General features: G+C 34.4%; 1 protein-coding gene across 1 annotated transcript; it reads left to right on the top strand.

Moving 5' to 3' along the window:
- The first annotated feature begins 4,788 nt into the window (after nt 1–4,788).
- On the top strand, nt 4,789–19,608 carry LOC128030185 (RUN domain-containing protein 3B-like). Its single transcript, XM_052617668.1, has 11 exons — nt 4,789–4,874; nt 8,123–8,238; nt 8,940–9,073; nt 9,869–9,954; nt 11,233–11,322; nt 11,602–11,682; nt 11,777–11,948; nt 13,298–13,455; nt 15,567–15,713; nt 15,818–15,945; nt 17,905–19,608. Exons 1-11 carry the CDS (start codon nt 4,789–4,791, stop codon nt 18,048–18,050), a joined length of 1,344 nt encoding a protein of 447 aa, XP_052473628.1. The 3' UTR covers nt 18,051–19,608.
- The last annotated feature ends 190 nt before the right edge of the window (nt 19,609–19,798 follow it).

Genomic DNA, 19,798 nt, shown 5'->3' with positions numbered 1-19,798 from the left:
CCAACTTACCTAAACTCACTGGTTAAATCCTATGTGCCCTCCAGAAGCTTGCGCTCTGCAAGTGAACAACGCCTTGTGGTGCCATCCCAAAGAAATTCAAAATCACTCTCACGGACCTTTTCCTGGACTGTGCCCAGCTGGTGGAATGACCTCCCAATCTCAATTCGTACAGCGGAGTCTTTACTCACTTTCAAGAAACATCTAAAGACTCATCTTTTTCGCCTGCACTTAACCTACTAACACCAGTACTTTTCCTTTTCTTGTCTTTTTCATTTAATTAAAAAAAAAAAAAAAAAAAAAATTATATACACCTGGCTATGCGTTCTATACTAGACTAACTGAGACTTGTCATGGCACTTGTATTCTGTTGTTGTTCTCTTGTTGACCTGACTGCTTCTATTGTTCTCATTTGTAAGTCGCTTTGGATAAAAGCGTCTGCTAAATGATTAAATGTAAATGTAAATGTAAATGTAAATAACCCTACTGAGCGTTACAGTTAGTTTGAATTGGTTAAATAGATTGCTGTAAATAAATTGCAATATCGAATGAATCATGTGAATGATTCTTGCAGCACTGCCTTATAATATGCAATAAATTACAATAAAAATATGGAGTTACAGAAGGCAGCATAATCATGCAACCATTTTTTTTCAACTATTATGAAATCTAGGTAAGAAGGTCTTAAAACACAGCTAGAGAGCGAAAGTGGTGGGGGATGCAATATGTGGCTAAAAGAGGGGATGTGGATAAACTTAACGCATATAGGAACATGCTGATTGCAATGAGAATAGGCCAAGTTGCTATTTTAGGCATTAAAGTCAATTTTAAAAAAAGATGTTGAACTGAACTCTATAGGCAGAAGCAATGCATGGACTTTCAGTATGACATAACGTTTGTGATCAGTAGGAGTGGAAACTGGGCAAGCAAGTATACTCACAGAGGTGAAGAAAAGTTTAGTGAGTTCAGAAAGTCAAAAAACTCTTCTGCTGTAAGAACTTCAACATTTAGCAGGTTCTTCAGAGGCAGCTCTGAATACACAAAGGTGACAATATGGAGCTATGACCTTTGACCCTCCATGCTTGAGCTTTCAAATGGGACAGCATAACTGTAAACATGTTTTATGCTATAAGAATGAATCATTCTGCACAGCACAGTTTTACACCAAGTAATGATACAATGACTTTGGTTTAGCTACACCTGTCAAAATGTTTGTACTTATATCATCTCATTTATTATTACTATGAATGTTATGCTTTTCCACATTTAAGAATAATACATAGGTTATTAAATTTATGAATTATAATTATGGGGAATTGTTGCAACCATTAATAAATAAATATATTTTAAAATGGATTTATATTAAAGTTTGGGTCCCTAATTAACTGTGAGTTAGCTTTTTTTCTTGTAATTGTGATCTTATGGAAGTTCTTTCTTAGAATTGCGGAATGCACAGTTCCGACTTTATTCCTAAGTGTCCAAACTCTGCATTGTTAGCATTGCGAATATTGTTATTTACACTAGCTTTATCAAATGGAGCCTATCCCAAAACATCCAAATTGTGTTTCTTTTATTTTAATTTCTTCTTCTTTGTAATTTCTGAACATAACAGCAACAATAAAGTTGCATTTCCTCTAAAACACATTTCAAGGAGCAGAACAGCAGTTTTGTCAGTTGGAGGGATTTTTTTATTATTAATTTGAGCGTTTTATTATGTCCCTCATTTCCCCACTCCCTTCTTTTTCCATGTATTCTTCTTTTTGTTGTTAATTTCAAAGGTGTTCAAGGTAGTTTTGTTCTACTGTCAGCTTTATAACACCTGCAGATCCTCTAAAACACCTCCAGGGGGCGAAACCAGAATTCTGATGATCAGAATCCATGCTAAGTCTTGTATAACTTTAAGATAAAATATTATACAGTGCAGTTTTTATTGATATTATTCTATTAGCAGTTAGTCTGATAGGACTTGATTTATTTAATCTTATTTGTTAATGTTAGGTTTGTTTCGGACTGGATTGTTTGACTACTAGGCTACTTGTTTAGTGTGTGACAGCACTCAAACACTTTGTCTTTGGTTTTGTCTAAAACCTGCATATGCTCACAGAAAAATGCCTGAAAAAGCTTAATGACTCACTGTTTCCTTTTTTCCTCTACCACAGTAATTCTCAAATCCTGCTTCTGGCAGCTCTGAGACACGGCACACTGAGATGCCTTCCTCCTGACACATCTAATTCAACTCATCGTCTCATAATTAGAGGCTCCATGACCTGAATTGTGTGTAAGATCAGTGAGACTCCTAATATGTGCAGTGCCAAGGGGCCACTGATACACCTGGGAGCCACTAATATAACACTATTTGAGATGAAATTGCTCTTACACAAACCTTACAAATGCTGATAACAACACAAGTATTAAATAATTTTATAGAACAAAAAAACAGCCTAAAAGTATTTTCAATTTATTTTTCATATATTTATTTGATCACAGCTGTGAAATATTGTTTTTTCTTTCTTTTCTCTCTGAACTAGTACCTTGGGGCCACCTAGTGAGCTGTAGTAAATTCCACTTGTCAAGAATCTGACAAAATCCTTAATATTACCATTAATTGGTATTTCTCATGGCAACCTTTTAACCAGTGGTGGAAATGACCAAACTTCACTAGAGGGACTCTAGTTTCAAGGGAGAGGTGTTATTTTAGATAAACTTTCAGATGTATTTAATTGTAAAAGCCTTCATAATCTATAATAACATTACAATGATTTAATGTTTCATATTAACCATATGTTTTCTTGGCACATTACAGGTCAGTGAACAACGTCCATTAATAATGTGGGGCATAAACATTCATTATCAGATAATTACCTGTGTAATTCTGGCCAAATGAAATACACATTGTGTAGTTATCTGTGATCATTTAAGCATTATTAATGAACGACCTCTTGTTTTTAATAAAAAATTAGCACTTGCGCTCCCAATTTAAACAAAATTAGGAGATCAATGACAAAAATTAACCTTCCAATTAAGAGATGATATTTGACTCCACAAAGGGGTCATGTGACGTTGATAAAAACAACATCATTTTGTGTATTTGGTGTAATGCAATGTGTTTATGCAGTTTAAGGTTAAAAAAACTTTTTTTTTTCACATAATGCACATTATTGTTGTTCCTCTTTGCCCTGCCTTTCTGCCTTTTCGTTTATTTTTACAAAGCTCATCGTTCTGAAAAGCGAGGTGTACGCTGATTGGCCAGCTTTCCAGTGTGTTGTGATTGGCCGAATACCTCATATGACGGAAATGTTACACCCCTCACTATAATGTGATGCCGTGTGTCCTGGTACAATAATACAAAAACAATAAAAAACATAATTAAAAAACATAATTAAAAAACATAATTACTGTGTTTTATACATGTTGCATTGCAAACCTTTAATGTCAAAATTATAAATTCGTATTATAAACCTTTTAAAAATAAATTAATGAAAACGATAAACAATAAACAATAAAAATAAGCAGGAACAACTAGAAACAATGAGGAACAATAAGTTACCAATCAAATGAAATCAACCAAATGCATCTTTGCACTACAGAGGTGGCACAGAAGAACACAAAAGTGGCATTTACGTATATTTACACTGTTTAAGGAGGATGAGTTTAATGTTTAAATATAAAGTTTTGAATACAGAAATACCAAATTATTTAAAAACGGAAATTATTCTTTAAAAATGAAACTAAAATTGCCAGTAGGTGGCGCTTTGTTACTGAATCATTCATTCAATCTATTCGTTCAAAAAGGCAGATTCACTCATAAAGGAAGCACCACTGTGTAATGGAGATTTGCAGCAGATCAGCTGTGACCTTTGATACTGTAAAGCTACTCAGACACAATCAGCATTGTATAAACAGCTGTGGGTTTTGTTTGTGTATGTTTATTGTTTTTTTTTGTATGTTTTAGCTTAGATCCCCATCCACTTACATTATAAGACTGATAGACTGCACTACAGATAAAGGTGAATTTTTTTATCAATTGATTATCGTTGACGAAGCAGAGCGAAAACAGTGTAAGTCACTTAATATTACATTTTTAACTGAACTGTATAGCCTAAAATCAGTATCACATCTGCAAACTCTTTTAATAATTAGCCTATTAAAAGCTGTCACTAAACTCACTTCATCACGATCCAACAAACTTCTGTTATAATCAATGATAATCTGTTATAATCAACGGATAACTCAACACTGAACAAAATGTGTTTTGGCCGTTAACACAGCTTTATATCCATATCAAATTTTCAGTTATCGAATATGTATCCTAAGATTTTGGGCAAAATCTTATTTTTATTTTTTATGAGGCACAGAATAATCATCCCGCAGGGGGAGCATGGTGGCTCAGAAAGGCAATTCTTTCACTAAAGCCACTTAATCTCTCACTGTATTTTGGTCTTACTGGAAACACCTGTACAACAGTAGATGAAATCAATTAAATCTGTTAAATATATGGATTGGTTTTTATCAGGAAAATGGATATCTACCTCATCAGTATCTATCAAATCTATTTAATAAATCGTCGCTTAATACTCTGCTATTGGTTAAACCCAAAAGCGCTGAGAAAAGTAACAGGGAGCATGTTACTATGGTGTTCGCTTCAGACGCAATGTTGATGATAAAATATGTCAAAAAAATACAAGATCAATGTTTTACTAAATTTAAATTAAAAAATTAAACAAAAAGTTAAATTAAGATAATTATGTTTTCAAAACCAACCAAACCACGCCCACCTTCTACATACATTTAATGCTAATTGTCCTTCCACCCGCTCGTAGAAAAGTACTAGCGCGTATCAGAGCCGTAGAGAGGAGGAATCTGATCACCGTTTGCAGGTAAAATATAATTACACATTCATCATCACTGTAGCACTCCGGCGCGCGGAACGTGTGTGATGATGTCATAGTTATTTTTTTAGCAAGGTAGTTTTTTTTTTTTGTAAATTGCTGATGATTGAACAGGGGAGATGAGATAATGTACGTGCACCGCACACAGAAGCGCTGATCTGAGATCTGTCTTTAGAGCATCACGTCATTTAGATGGAGTCCTTAGAAAAAGTACAGTGGTGATATCTACTGAATGATTCGTGCACCATGGCATATACATTGTGCTCCAAGGTACTGAAAAGAATGCATGAAAAAAAAGAGTTTTTTCTATGGTATGTAAAAAAAAAAGAAAAAAAAGAGAGAGACAAAAGCAGAGTAGAGTATCTAAAAATATTTTAAAAACCTTTGGACAAACAAAACATAATGCAATGGTGTAAAAAAAAAAAAACAGGTACATAGTACAGAGTACATATTAATATTTTACAACATTTGATGGCGTAAAATATTATTGATAGTTCACACAAAAATTTAAATTATGTCATTAATAACTCACCTTCATGTCGTTCCAAACCCATGAAACCTCCGTTTATCTTCGGAACACAGTTTAAGATATTTTAGATTTAGTCAGAGAGCTCTCAGTCTCTCCATTGAAGCTGTGTGTACTGTATACTGTCCATGTCCAGAAAGGTAAGAAAAACATCTTCAAAGTAGTCCATGTGACATCAGAGGGTCAGTTGGAATATTTTGAAGCATCGAAAATACATTTTGGTCCAAAAATAGTAAAAACTACAACTTTATTCAGCATTGTCTTCTCTTCCGTGTCTGTTGTGAGAGAGTTCAAAACAAAGCAGTTTGTCAAATCCGGTTCGTGAACGAATCATTCGATGTAACCGGATCTTTTTGAAACAGCTCACTAATTTGAAAACATTAATCCACAAATGACTTAAGCTGTTAACATTTTTTAATGTGGCTGACACTCCCTCTGAGTTCAAACAAACCAATATCCCGGAGTAATTCATTTACTCAAACAGTAGCTACACTGACTGAACTGCTGTGAAGAGAGAACTGAAGATGAACACCGAGCCAAGCCGTCTAATTAGGCAACACCACAAAGGGTACATTTGAAGCAGGAAAAGTGTAAGTCTGAACACACATGAATGTCCATGAGGGGGCACAGCAGGAATCAGCCAATCAAAAGGCTTCGAGTGTGACGTGTCCACACATGTACAATAACAGTATAAGACTGAAGCTCACAGCTCAGTCAAATAAAGTGATTTTTACTTGTTGAAATAGATAAGCAAAATCCATTTCCTCTCATGTTTGTTCTGTGATATCTGATCTAGAGTTCGTTCAGGACTGAAATAAATCACTGCAGGTCCTTTATTATTATTATTTTTTTAAGAATTATGAAAGGAAGTTCATGTTGTCAGAATGTCTTGAATGAAGATGTAATCTGAATAATTGATCTAGATCAATGCTCTTAAAAAGGCTTCAAATAAAACTTCAAAGAAGTCCAGAGAATTTGAGACCATATCAACTTAGATGTCAGACTGGTTTAATCTGCTTGAGTTGTCACAGGATGGCTCCTTCAGATGGTTTTATGAGTATCAGATTTAACATTGTCAGTGTGACAATTTTGTTTGGTTATTTAAAGTGTTTTCAAATCTCTCTCTGTGCCATAAAATACTGTTTCAATAAACATTTCAAGAAGCAGTAATATAATTGGTGCCATGTGACTTTATTACATTGCATAAGTTTTACTATTATCACACTTACTGTAAATGCTATTTTACTATAATTTATATACAGTTATAGTAACATTTGGAATTAACTTTTATATTTGTATTATCAGTTTTCATTTTAATCAATTAGATTTTAGTAATTTTGTTATGTTTGTAATTATTTTATTTGTCCTTTATTTAACATGCCAAAAATGTGTAATAGTTTTAGTTTTAGTCATAAGAATTTAAGAAGGAGAATTTAAGCATTCCACAGGATACACACATAAGCTTTCAGGTGTTTGCAAAACCTTGGCATGCTGCTCTGCATTTTTTTATTTTTATGATGATACTTAACAGTTATACTAAAACTTTTTCCTTTTTTCACCCTACATTTGCTCTGTGTGTTTTAGAAAGGAAATGTCAGAAGTGAAATTATCTCTGAAATTACATTTGCATGAAGGCTGCTGGTAGGGATGAAAGGATGCACCACGAGCCAGTTGAAAATTCATACAAATATGTGGTGATTCAAATCGGTTAAGATATTAAAGGGGTCATATGATACGATTTAAAAATGTCATATTTCAGTTTCAAATTATCAGCATTTTGTTCAAGCAATAATAAAAGGACATCTTTTCTTTTATAATTTGTATGAAATCTAATTTTGTAAAAAAAAAAAAAAAAAAGAAAAAGAAAACAATCTTGAGAAAATCGCATCGTGAAGTATTTCATCGTTAGTTGAGTGAATTACATCCCTATCTGCTGGGTATTTGGAAGTCACAAAGAGACACATAAAAGAACAGTAGCTGCATATAATGAAAAGGACTGTCATTTATGCCATAATTACATTTGATGAGACCACAATAAACGGCACTAATGGTGCTCCACAAAACACAAAACCTCTCCTTTGACTCAAATGCACTTTTAGTGGTTTTTAAAAGCTTTATTTTAGGGTTTTACTGAATATAATATAATATAATTTAACTTTTTTTTTCTTTTTTTTCTGGGTTTTATTTTGTGTGTGTGTGTCACTGTGTCCAAATAGCAGCGTTGCTATTGTTAACTAAAACTAAAGGTATTAAAATATTCTTTTTTGTTAATTACAATAATGTTGAAATTAAATAAAAATAAATATTATTCAAAAATGTCAATTTAAACTTAAATGAAAACTAGAAATGTTGCCTTGCCAACTAACTGAAATAAAATTACTAAAACGCAAATAAATATAAAGCTAAATATAAATAAGTGTCAATAACATATGAAAATTACTCAAACTAAAATAAATAAAAATAATATAATAATAATAAAAAATAATAATAATAATAACATAATAACCGAGCATTAAAAGATATTTAATGCATTATGAGTTGCATTAAAATATGGGCAAATCTCAGAAAGTAGCATAATAATGTTAATTATTTATAAGTCTAAAGTTTGTCAGTGTTTTACTGTATTGGCAATTAGATATGTTTGTATGAGTTTAAACTGTATGGTGTAATTTTCTGTTGTGCCCATGATTGTGTGTGTTTGAGTACACAGGTTCTCAGTGAAGACCCTCATTGATCGCTCATGTTTTGAGACGATAGACGACACATCTGCTGAGTTCAACAACTTTGTCTCCATTCTAGAACATATTCTCAGTCATAGACTGAAAGGTGAGGAACAAGATACACAACCTGTCCAATTCCACTTTGAAATGTAAACGGCATTGTATCTTTATCTGAGCAGCACATTTTTAGCAAACTGAACTGGCCTTGATAATAAACACTCAGCATGTGTGAGCACAGCAAAACAACATTTACTTTTATAGTTATTGTATATTTTTTTTATATATATTTATTTTATAATATATTATACATATATCACAAAACAACAACAACATACAATTGGCAGCGCCTTAGACAACAAATGAACTGACATACACACTCAGAATAACTGTTGAAGTGAGCTGTGCCAGAAGCTTCACACATCATTGCATAGTGATGCTGTGATGCATGCTGTTAAAAGACCTACACACAAACACACACACACACACACTCCTGCTGCTGTAATGAGGTTTAAATACAGCACTGAGTGTCTCATTTTGTGTTAGAAGAGCTTAGACGAATCTCACAGCATGACAAAACAGCTCTCACACTCACACATCAATTATTTTAGACGTTCAGCAATATTTGATCACTCCATGTTAATGTATGTTTTCTGAAATGGTTTTAAAAGTTAAAAATCCCTGTTGAGTTCATCACTTGTCGAAATCAACCCTTTCAAACACTAGCTCAGATATTAACACACAATGTTTTGCATCCTGAGGAATCACTCTGCTTTTACACTGCATTGTGTGTGTGTTTTCCCTCTGTAGGTCAGGTCAGCTGGTTTGGCTACGAGAGCCCGAGCAGTTTCTGGGATTACATACGTGTGGCGTGTAGTAAAGTCCCGCACAGCTGCATCCATAGCATCGAGAACATGGAGAACGTCCGCAGCTCTAGAGCAAAGGTCAGGACACACGTTTGTGTTGCAGTGTTATTTTAGTATTTATTATTATTTTCAATTACCTTGTTTTAAATATTTTTAGAGTAAGTTTTTGTAATTTTGTTACATGCCTTTGTCATTTTTTTTTTTTTTTTTTTTGTGTATTTAGCATTCATTTATATTTATATTAGCTTTATTAACTTATTAAAGTTTTAGTAATTTTAGCACTTCAACTAATTCCAATTTTCAATTTTAGTTTTCATTTAAATTTTTGTTTCATGGTAATTTTAGTTTACATTTAAGTTACTTTATGATGTGCTTGTTATTTTTATTACTTTTTAATATACTATTTATTTAGCTTAATTCCTATTCATTTCAGATTTAGTTTGAGATTTTTTTGTTTTTAGTAATTCATTTTATTTTAGAGAGTTGCCAGTGCAAAATTTCAGTATTATGGGTATTTGTTTTAAAAGTATTTATATGCGTTTTCTTTTTTATATCAGATTTTTTTTTAATTAAGGGAAATATTTTTAGTTTTTTGTTTTAGTTAACAATAACAACATTGGTTTGGTGTCATATTTCACCAAAGAATAACACTCTCATGCTATCACAAATTATAAAAACACAAAAACTCCCAGATCAGACTTGTCCTGTTTAAATCTGGTATTGTTATCCATCTCGGATGATTCAGTCACCAGCGGTCAACTAAGACAGAACACCGGCTCAGATACTGTGATGTTACTTCAGTTGTAAAGGCTTCAGTGGTTGACAGGTAAGAGCGTCTCTCTCTCTCTCTCTCTCTCTCATTCTTTCTCTCAGGGTCGTGCCTGGATTAGAGTGGCGTTAATGGAGAAGCGTTTGTCTGAATACATCTCTGCAGCTCTGAGAGACTTCAAAACTACAAGGTATCTTTCCGCAGCACTCGTCTAAGATACACACCGAGTTCTCTTTTTTATGGGTCCCTATTGTCAACATCTCCACAACATGGATTGTTTAAACATGGCAACTTCACTGAAATAAAAGCAGCACCGTATGACTTTTGAGCAAACTGTCAAGTTTCATCCATTCTTCCATGTGTACCATACCAGTTTCATGTGCAGAGACATCAGTCATTTATAGCTTGACTTTCTAAAAGTCGCTGTGGCACTATCAAAACTTGATACTTGCTTTTTTTTTTTTTTTTTTTGAGCAGTCTGACATGTCACCTTCTGGTTTAATTGAGTTGTTTTAGTTTGGCGGAACAGAAGATTGTCAGAAAACATTAGTATTTCATTCAGTTACAATTCATTCTGTTGTCACAATGAAACACTGACACTGAAATTACACACTTCATCTTGAAAATACCAGGGTTCCCATGATCTTAAAAAAACCTGGAAATATCACAGACAATTTCCAGCATCATTACTCCAGTCTTCATCGTCACATGATCCTTCAGAAATCATTCTAATATGACGATTTGCTGCTCAAAAAATATTTCTTATTATCATCAATATTAAAAATAGCTGTGCTGCTTAATATTTTTGTGGAAATGTTTATAAACACATCTTTGTGGAAAAACATTATTTAAGGATTTTTAGAGAAATTGACAAGTCTTTTATAACATTGTAGGGTCAGTATTTGCAACCTTTGATTAATTTAAAAGTATCAATTTCTTTAAAAAATATGTCACTGACCCCAATTTTTTGGTGGTAGTGTACATACCTTATTTTCCGGACTATAAGTCACACTTTTGTCATAGTTTGGCTGATCCTGCGACTTATAGTCAGGTGCGACTTATTTATCAAAATTAATTTGACATGAACCAAGAGAAATGAACCAATAGAAAACATTACCGTCTACAGCCACGAGAGGGCGCTCTATACTGCTCTGTGCTCCTGTAGTCTACACTGAAGACATATAGCGCCCTCTCGCGGCTGTAGACGGTAATGTTTTCTTTTGGTTTTTGGTTCTAAATAAATGCGACTTATAGTCCAGTGCGACTTATATATGTTTTTCCCCTCATTGTGACGTATTTTTGGACTGATGCGACTTATACTCAGTTGCGACTTATAGTCCGGAAAATACGGTATCTATATTTAAAAAAAATTATAATAAAAAATAGCAACTACAAAATCATGAGAATACAAAAGTTCTGCTAATTGTTCTTCTCTGGTCTTCATCAGTTTTGTGTGTTTGTTTGTCAGGAGGTTTTATGAGGAAGGGGCTGTAGTTCTGGGTGAGGAGGCGGGGCTTCTGGCAGATACACTGATTGGACTGAATGCCATTGACTTCAGGTACGTTTATGTTCATTCACTTCCTTTCTATGGGTGGCAGTGACATTCAGCTATGCCACAGCAGGACAGGATGCTGATCATTCATTATATGGGTGGTGCTCTATAAACACCTGCTGACACAAGCTGCAAACACACACACACACACTCAAAACATAGATGCTGAGAACAGCCTCTGTATTGTTTTGGAGGATAACCACTTTCCATAATATAGTACTCTACCACCGTGACATTCTCATCAAATGAAGGGCTTATGCTGAAATTTTCATTCTTGATTGACAGTTTTTGTCTGAAAGGGGAGGGGCTTGATGAGAGCTGTCCCGTCGCCATTGACTACACACCGTACCTTAAATTCACACAAACGTAAGAGCACGACATAAAAACACGCTGGCTTAGTGAACATGCTTTAAGCCAACTTAATGCTTGTGATTGAATATAATTCATGTGTGTGCTTTAGTTCTGACAGCATCAGCAGTGATGAGGAGGAAATGAGAACGCTGGGCAGCAGCGACAGTGAAGCAGGCACTCCTGAAACCCACATGGCCGCCAGTCTGATGGCCGATCAGAGCACCTGGTACAGCAAGAGCAAAAGACTAGAGCAGAAATACAGAGTCGTGCTGGAACAGAAGGTGAGGAGGACTACTGATCGTACTGTTTATGCAGTATGCATAACAAAGTTGCCAAAATGCAGAGTACACAACCAGAGCACAAAGTGAGCTTTCCTTTTCTTGGCATTCATTTGCCGTGACTGAAAAACAACTTTTGAGCATGCTGCATTAAAGGGGACATTGGATGAAGATTGCACTTTTTTATTTAAGTTTCTGGTGTGTCTGCTAGCTCAGAAAAGCTGAAAAGAAAAATGCAGCCAGTTTGTTGTGTGCTGTCTGAGTCTGAAACTGTCATCCAGGGAGCTGTTTCAATTTGCAGCAGGCTTCTATGTAGATATCTAGCTTTTTAATTAAGATAATCTCCAAGCTACAGTATATATGGAGTCCAAGGCAGCAATTCACGCATCTTGTGGTGATACCCCATGGAAGAGAGGAGTGGGGTGAGCAATAGCTCATTATCATTTAAAGAGACGTGCACCGAAACGAATCGCTTGTGTTTTTGACAAGGTAAAAAGAGCCATAGAGGAATTTTAACTAAAGTTTGTTACAGACATTTCATGAATACTCTAAAGAATCATAACAAATTGTTGAAGACAGGCATCCGATGTCCCCTTTGTAAAAATCTTTGTAGTCAGTCAATGCTGCATGGTGTTTACATACGTTTTAAAGTAACGTATTTTCCGGACTAAAAGTCACACTTTTTTTCATAGTTTAGCTGGTCCTGCGACTTATAGTCAGGTGCGACTTATTTATCAAAATTAATTTGACATGAACCGAGAAAAATTAACCAAGAGAAATTAACCAAGTGAAAACATTACCGTCTACAGCAGCGAAAGGGCGCATGTAGTCTACACTGAGCAGCATAGAGCGCCCTCTTGTGGCTGAAGACGATAATGTTTTCTCTTGGTTCTTGGTTTTAAATAAATGCGCCTTATAGTCCAGTGCGACTTATATGGGTTTTTTCCCATCATGACGTATTTTTGGACTGATGCGACTTATACTCAGGTGCGACTTATAGTCCGAAAAATACGGTCGTATGTAGTATAGAATCTAATCTGTCATACTGTATATGGACTGTACATATATTGTGAGACATATGCAGTAAGCTGTATTCTAGTTTTCTGTATTCTGTGATGAACTTTGAATGTTAAACTGAATGTGAATATTTCTAGATCAGTGATTCTTAGTGCTCCTGAGTGTGTCACATTTTAAGTATCTAGTCTGACAGCCTTAGATCAGGTCGTGGGGTCTGTACTGATGAGTGGATGAGTCAGTCAGGTGGGTGTTAGATAATAGAGACATCCTGGGGGACCCGGGAGCAGGACGAGCAAATACTGACACCGATCACCTGAATTATTATAATTGTTCAGGGTTATTTGGAGGAGCTGGTGCGTCTGAGGGAAATTCAGCTCTCTGAGTCTGTCTCTCAGAATAAATCTCTACAGCAGCGGCTCACAGACACAAAAACCAGCCACAAACTGGAGAAAGAGCACCTGGAGTTCATCATACTGGAGCTGCAGGATCAGCTGTAAGTTGTGTATGTGTGTGCATGTATATATAACCTCTTTTATATACACTATATATATATATATATATATTAGTGCTGTCAAAATTAGCGCGTTAACGCATTCGATTAATTTGAAATATTTAACGCGTTAAAAAAAAATAACGCAATTAACGCGGTTGCAGTTTTTTTTATTTCCAGTTGTGGCCTATGTGTGTTCAACGTGCAAAGAAATATGGATAAGACCAAGGAAGGACCTTTAGACGGAAAGTTTCAGTATAAAACTCTTGCCGGATTACTCTTCAGTCTGCCACAAGAAACATTACTCTTCATTTAGTCTGCCACAAGAAACAGCAACATTAAAATCATGAACTCAAATGTCATTGTTTAAAAAAAAAAAAACAATGACTGTAACAGTGCGTAAATCAGACCTTTCTGTAACCCTAACGTTAATAAGCTTAAACGAAAATAACGAAATAATTGTGTAGCGGAGTATTTTTTGTACACAGTGCCGCGAACTGTCAATCACTCCTGTACGCGTGCATCACTGTCCTCCTCGCAGCTGCAGCAACTTGCGCTCTCTCTCTCTTCATCAAGCTTTAAAACAAAAAGGGGACAAAAAGATAATATTGTCTTTGTGCATAGGCTATAGATTAATTAGATAAATGAATATCTAAATTTGTGCCTTGCCGTCTACGGTATTTTTTTAGAACTTAGAAAAAAGATGCTGCAGCCAATGAACAGCCAGCGGGGGCTGCAGGACGACTCAACCTCCGCAGACAGTTTTTAATGTTTATCAGACAATAAATACTCAAGATTTTGCTTTAGTATAACTCACAACGAGTTTCACACACCTTCTCCGGCCACGTTGAGTTGTTGACACTTAACAGTGGGAAAAGCGACACATGCGCTATTCACTTGTATAACTTAAGGGTGAATGGGTAATGTAGTTTCTGCTCTGGGTGGGATGAATTAGGAGGCTTGCATTGTGAAGGGCGCTCTGAAAATCGGCAGTGCAGGTAAACGATTAAAACCTCTATTAAAACAGATGTCCGGGCGCACGGAGAGGTGGCGGTACGCTTAAGAGCTATATTTGGAAGTGGCGGTATGGTACCAGTGCGTACTGGCCCACTTAAAGCACTGGCAATGACTATACTTTGGAATTTTTTTGCAGTCCACTTAGAATTCAACATGGAAATCATTTTTGTTTTTTATTGGCATTGATTGTTTTGAAATTCAAATGGTACTTACATGCCTGTGTTTTTATTTCTGTAATAAATATGGCTTTCAAGCCAACAGTTAATTTGGAGGATATTGATGGTTTATTGCAGGTATGTTGTTTACATGAGAAAATCTGTGTTACAAGTTAAACAAAAATTCCAATAAACAATCATATTTAGAATTTAAATAGTTTCTTTGTCTTGAGTTTCCATTAATTATTTACATTTTACATTTACATATCCAAAAAGTTTCAGTCTTTTAATTGCGATTAATCGTGATTAATCGCGATTAATTTTAAAAAATTGTGCGATTAATTAGTTAATTTTTTTTAATCGATTGACAGCACTAATATATATATATATATATATACTTTTTGATATTATTTTTATATTTTCAGTTTTAGTTTAAATTTCAATTACTTTATATATGTATACATGTATATGTGTGTGTATGCTTTTATATTATTTTTATATTGTTTATATATTTTCAGTTGTAATTTTAATTACAGTTTAACTTATTTTGTTATGTGCCTTTGTTTTTTTATGTTTATTGTTTTTAAATAAATTATAATTTTATTCTGTAAGGATCAAAAGTGACAGTAAATACTTTTATAATGTTAAAAAGATTTATATTTCAAATAAATGCTGTTCTTTTGAGTATTCTATAAATCAAAGAATCATGATTATATATATATATCGTAATTTCCGGACTATAAGTCACACTTTTTTTCATAGTTTGGCTGGTCCTGCGACTTCTAGTCAGGTGCGACTTATTTATCAAAATTAATTTGACATGAACCAGGAGATAGGAACCAAGAGAAAACATTACCGTTTAGCACACAGCTATCATGTGTATATACGCCAAGTTCATCTTTTTAGCACTGTCTCTTTAAATGATCATATTTGTTTTTCCAGGATGGTGATGAAGAATCATGACCTTCGCTCCAGACAGGAGCTCACCTCGCACCTGACTAACCAATGTCCCTCACCTGCTACCTTGGATACCAATGCAGTTGCCTTGTATACGCTCCTGTACAGGAAACGCACAGGACCATGGGAAGAGTATGTTCCTTCTGTTTTTGTATTTCATAAAAGTATCCTCTCAGATTGTGACATCAACATGTTCTTTACTTTTTCATGACTTTAAACCATGCGTGTGAGCACAGGAAAAGCTTCCAGAGTTTGGAGCATCTTTCTGCAGATATGAGTCTCTCGCAGATGTCTCTGGATCTAGCACAAGTTGACACACACAGTCTGGAGAGCAAGGCAGGACTTACACACTGGCACAGAGAAGGTTTGTGATGTGTGTGTGTGTGAGTCATCTATGGTGACATCATTCTCCAATAACCAGCTCTGTTATAGATGATTTCATTTTGCAATGGAAGGGACATCAGCATCCCTTCCTCAGTATTTGTGTGAATCTCATGAAGACACCACACAATAATACAAAGAAAAACAGGAAATTACATTTACTCTAAGAAAATAAGGTATATTTTAAGACAATTAAGCATTTATGCATTGTGACATTATTTAGAAAAGGTACCCACATTTTCATTTCTTTAATGATTAATGCAGTTTGGAGTTTCTATTAAAAAAATAAAAAAATAAATAAACATACAAATAAAACCTTTTCAAAACATTTGCATAAAGGCAGAACAGATAAAAAGTATGTATAAAACACTTAAAGGGACACTAAGCAGGAATTACTCCCATCTAGTGGTGAAATTGTATTTTGCATTCAAACTAATTTTGCTCGCCAGCGCCTCGCTTTTTCAAATGCGCGTTGCATCTACGGTAGGCGATATGTACCAAAAAGCTTTGACAGGATGTCTTCTAATAGCACTTCGTCGAGTTTTCCTTCAGGTGAACAGGTGTGTTATTTCAAACAAACTGCAACATGACAACTAACAAACGAATGTTACAGTATGAATTACTGACTGTGGAAAACATGAAATATTGTAATTAGTAGTTATGTCTAATTTATTCGTTATATTTTCTGAATTATATGCATTGTTAGATATAAAAAAATATTATAATATAGACTGTAACACTGACTTACCTGTCGAGAAGAAAACTGGCCACTTCAGCGTCTCTTTTGAAATCTTTATCAAGCATTAGCTCTTTCCACCTAGAAAAAGCTTCCCCGACATTAACTCTTGTTTTCTGTAATCTACGGTCACGTTTCCTTTTACGTTCTATTTTTGACTGTTTTGGCGACGATGTTTTCTTCTCCTGTGGCGCGGCATATGTATGGTCCATAATAAGAATGCAATCCAGACTTTTAAACTTGCTGGTGCAGTTTCAAGCGCCTCTCTCACTGCTCTGCATCTGCGTTTCTGGCTCTGACCGAAAACGCGCTGTGGAAACGCGTTGGCTTAGTACTTTTTGTCCCTCTCTGCTATTATAGTTTTGCAAGATGGCGGAACTACATGGAAGCCTCCGTCGACCTACCCGTTCCATGTATATAAAGATAATAAATTCTTCATTTACAAGGATTAGTTTAAACATTGGCATAGGTATTTGTACACCATTGAGGGCATATTTATGAATAAAAATATTGATTTTAGATAATAAAATACCTAAAAAGTTACTTATTGTCCCTTTAAATCGTGTAGAAGTAATTTTTTTGTTAATACAAATGTTTGTATTTGTATTGATGCTGACAAAATCTAAATAATGCAAAACCGTTAACAGTTCTAAAAATTGCCAAATATGATTAAATTGGAATTGAAAAATATATTTTCTTAAATCACAGTTGATATTGCTTTCAGTTTGTTCACTTGGCAACATTAATCAGATAACAGTCAGGTTGAGCGCAATGCATTGTGGGGTAGGGGAAGTATCTAGAGTTATTTTAGTATTTTATTCTAGTATGATACTTATTAATATTTTTAATTAGCTTTTAGTTTGATATTTTCAGTATAATTTTAGTTTACGTTTAAGGAATTTTTGTGTACTTTTTTTTCTTTATTTAGCTTTAATGCATTTTTATTTCGGTGTTTTAGTAATTTAAGTACTTTAAAATCTCAAACAAAACGAGAAGTGTTGCCTTGGTAATTATTCATTTTTAAATTTTATTTCACATTTATTTAAATTACCCAACTCAATTTTTAATAGTTACATTTTTTATTAAAAACAACTATTGCTGCATCTGTTGTGCAGATGTTGTGGCTACATCCTCGCTCGTGTGTGAAATGATCAGTGATGTCTCCACACTCTCGCACTGTGTGTATATGTGCTTGTTTTTTCACAGGGAAAGAGGATACTCCGTCTCTGAGGGGTTTGTGTGGTTCCTTAACCTCAATGGCCAGTTACAAATCTCTGGCCAGTCTCAAGTCCAGTGAGTATCTGGCCAGTCCAACATTAGACATGACCAGCCCAGGACTGACACCATCCTGAGAGACATGTATGGACATATAAACGCATACACAAACACACCGGCCTGCTTTAAATGGTGTGGGCTTCGAACTGAAGTGAAGGAAGAAAAGCTACCTAATGGTACATCCTCAGAGCTTCTAAGAGACATTTCAGCTAGACAAGATGAAACCTCAGTGCCTTCCTGACTGCTTTTAGTTTAATTTGAAGTGCAATTCATTTTCAAATCTGAACGTTTGGCTGATGAAGTCCATAGCTAGTGTAAGCATTAGCATTATTGAACATTGATCATAATTTATCATGATGAATGACAGTCTTGACTCAGGACATCAGTGAATTTCAGTTGTTAATATACCTAGTTCAGATGTGTGCTGTTTTTGGAAAGTCCATAGATTAAGGTTTTTGCCTCTGCTCATAAAATTTGTCCTGTGTGGAATTATACTTAATTATTACTAAACTTCGATTTAACTTCAGTGCCCCTATTGAAAATGATAGTTTATGAAAAAACAACAACATCAGATTCAAAGCACGTCATAGCTACTGTATACTAGCACAGCTGTGTGGGAAATTGGTTGTCTGGGCCAATGACCAATTTACAATGATATCTCATTATTTAACTTAATTTTATTTTATTACATTTTATTTCATCATATTTTATTATAAAGATTTCTAGTCGCAAGCCTCCTCTAAAATCAACTTTTCATAATAAATTATATCAGTTATTGTGATTAATCTGGCCCCTCTTTAGACATTTTGGTCCTTTTTAATAAAACATAGAATGAACGTGCCAAGTAAAATACGTTTTAAACCATTTTTTAACACCCCTTTCAAAATTTTAACATGAATATATAGCTGTGATATTCAGTAAGAAACATATTTAGGATGTTAACTTAATTGTATCCACCAGAAATTGTTTGGATTGTGAGAAGTGGGTGATCTGTCTCAGAATGGAAAAACTGGAGCCCTAATAATGTTGAATTGTCCAATTAGGACAGAATTGTGAACAACAAATACTGCTTTGTTGATTTGCCATCATTTATCTTTTTAGGGAGTAAGAGGAATGTGATTTCAGAAAATTCTCTGGTGTGCTTAATGTGGATATTAATACATTTGTTTATTATCTCTGGCTTTTAACTGAAGTGTTTTGAGATTCACTCTTATGTGAGGAAGTTTTACATATTTATGAGTTCTGTGATTTACATAATCATACAGCACTCAAAAATCAGTTTAGCATTTTTTCCCCATCTTCACTCACAGATAGTGGCTAATGTGCGCTGGTGTGAAGCATTGCCATGCATTTCTATACATTAATAAGAATAATATGATGCATGTTGGACTAGAACTAGAATGTATTCAGAACCAAAAGCAACGATCTTTAACTTCATATGTAAACATCTGAACCAGTGTTGTCAATTTCATGGGATTAAAGTTTATCATTTCCTTTCATTTGCACATAAACGCTGTAATTTTCCTACCTCCAGAGCAAATCGAGCTTAAAGTACCACTTTGTTTTTGACCGTATAATGAGACTGTGGACTATAGGCCAGTGATGTTCAAAGAGACGGACACACATATATATATATATATATATATATATATATATATATATATATATATATATATATATATATATATATATAAAGCCAATATATGTATTTTAATGTCCATTCAGTGATATTCTCACCTGCTGCAGTTCTCTTCATTAGGGAGCTTTTTTGTGGTGGTTAATTTGATTACAAAATCAGATTAATATGCAGTATAATTAATATGCA

Source organism: Carassius gibelio, chromosome A16 (genome assembly GCF_023724105.1).
Source record: "Carassius gibelio isolate Cgi1373 ecotype wild population from Czech Republic chromosome A16, carGib1.2-hapl.c, whole genome shotgun sequence".
In the NCBI taxonomy this organism is placed as follows: domain Eukaryota; kingdom Metazoa; phylum Chordata; class Actinopteri; order Cypriniformes; family Cyprinidae; genus Carassius; species Carassius gibelio.
Note: the sequence above shows the minus strand (reverse complement) of the source record. Positions and strands in the feature narration are given on the sequence as shown.

Coding starts and splice junctions, on each gene's coding strand:
- LOC128030185 (XM_052617668.1), top strand. CDS start 4,789: ATGCTAATTGTCCTTCCACCCGCTCGTAGAAAAGTACTAGCGCGTATC. Junction 15,714..15,817: donor CGCACAGGACCATGGGAAGA/GTATGTTCCTTC, acceptor GTGTGAGCACAG/GAAAAGCTTCCAGAGTTTGG. Junction 15,946..17,904: donor TACACACTGGCACAGAGAAG/GTTTGTGATGTG, acceptor GTTTTTTCACAG/GGAAAGAGGATACTCCGTCT.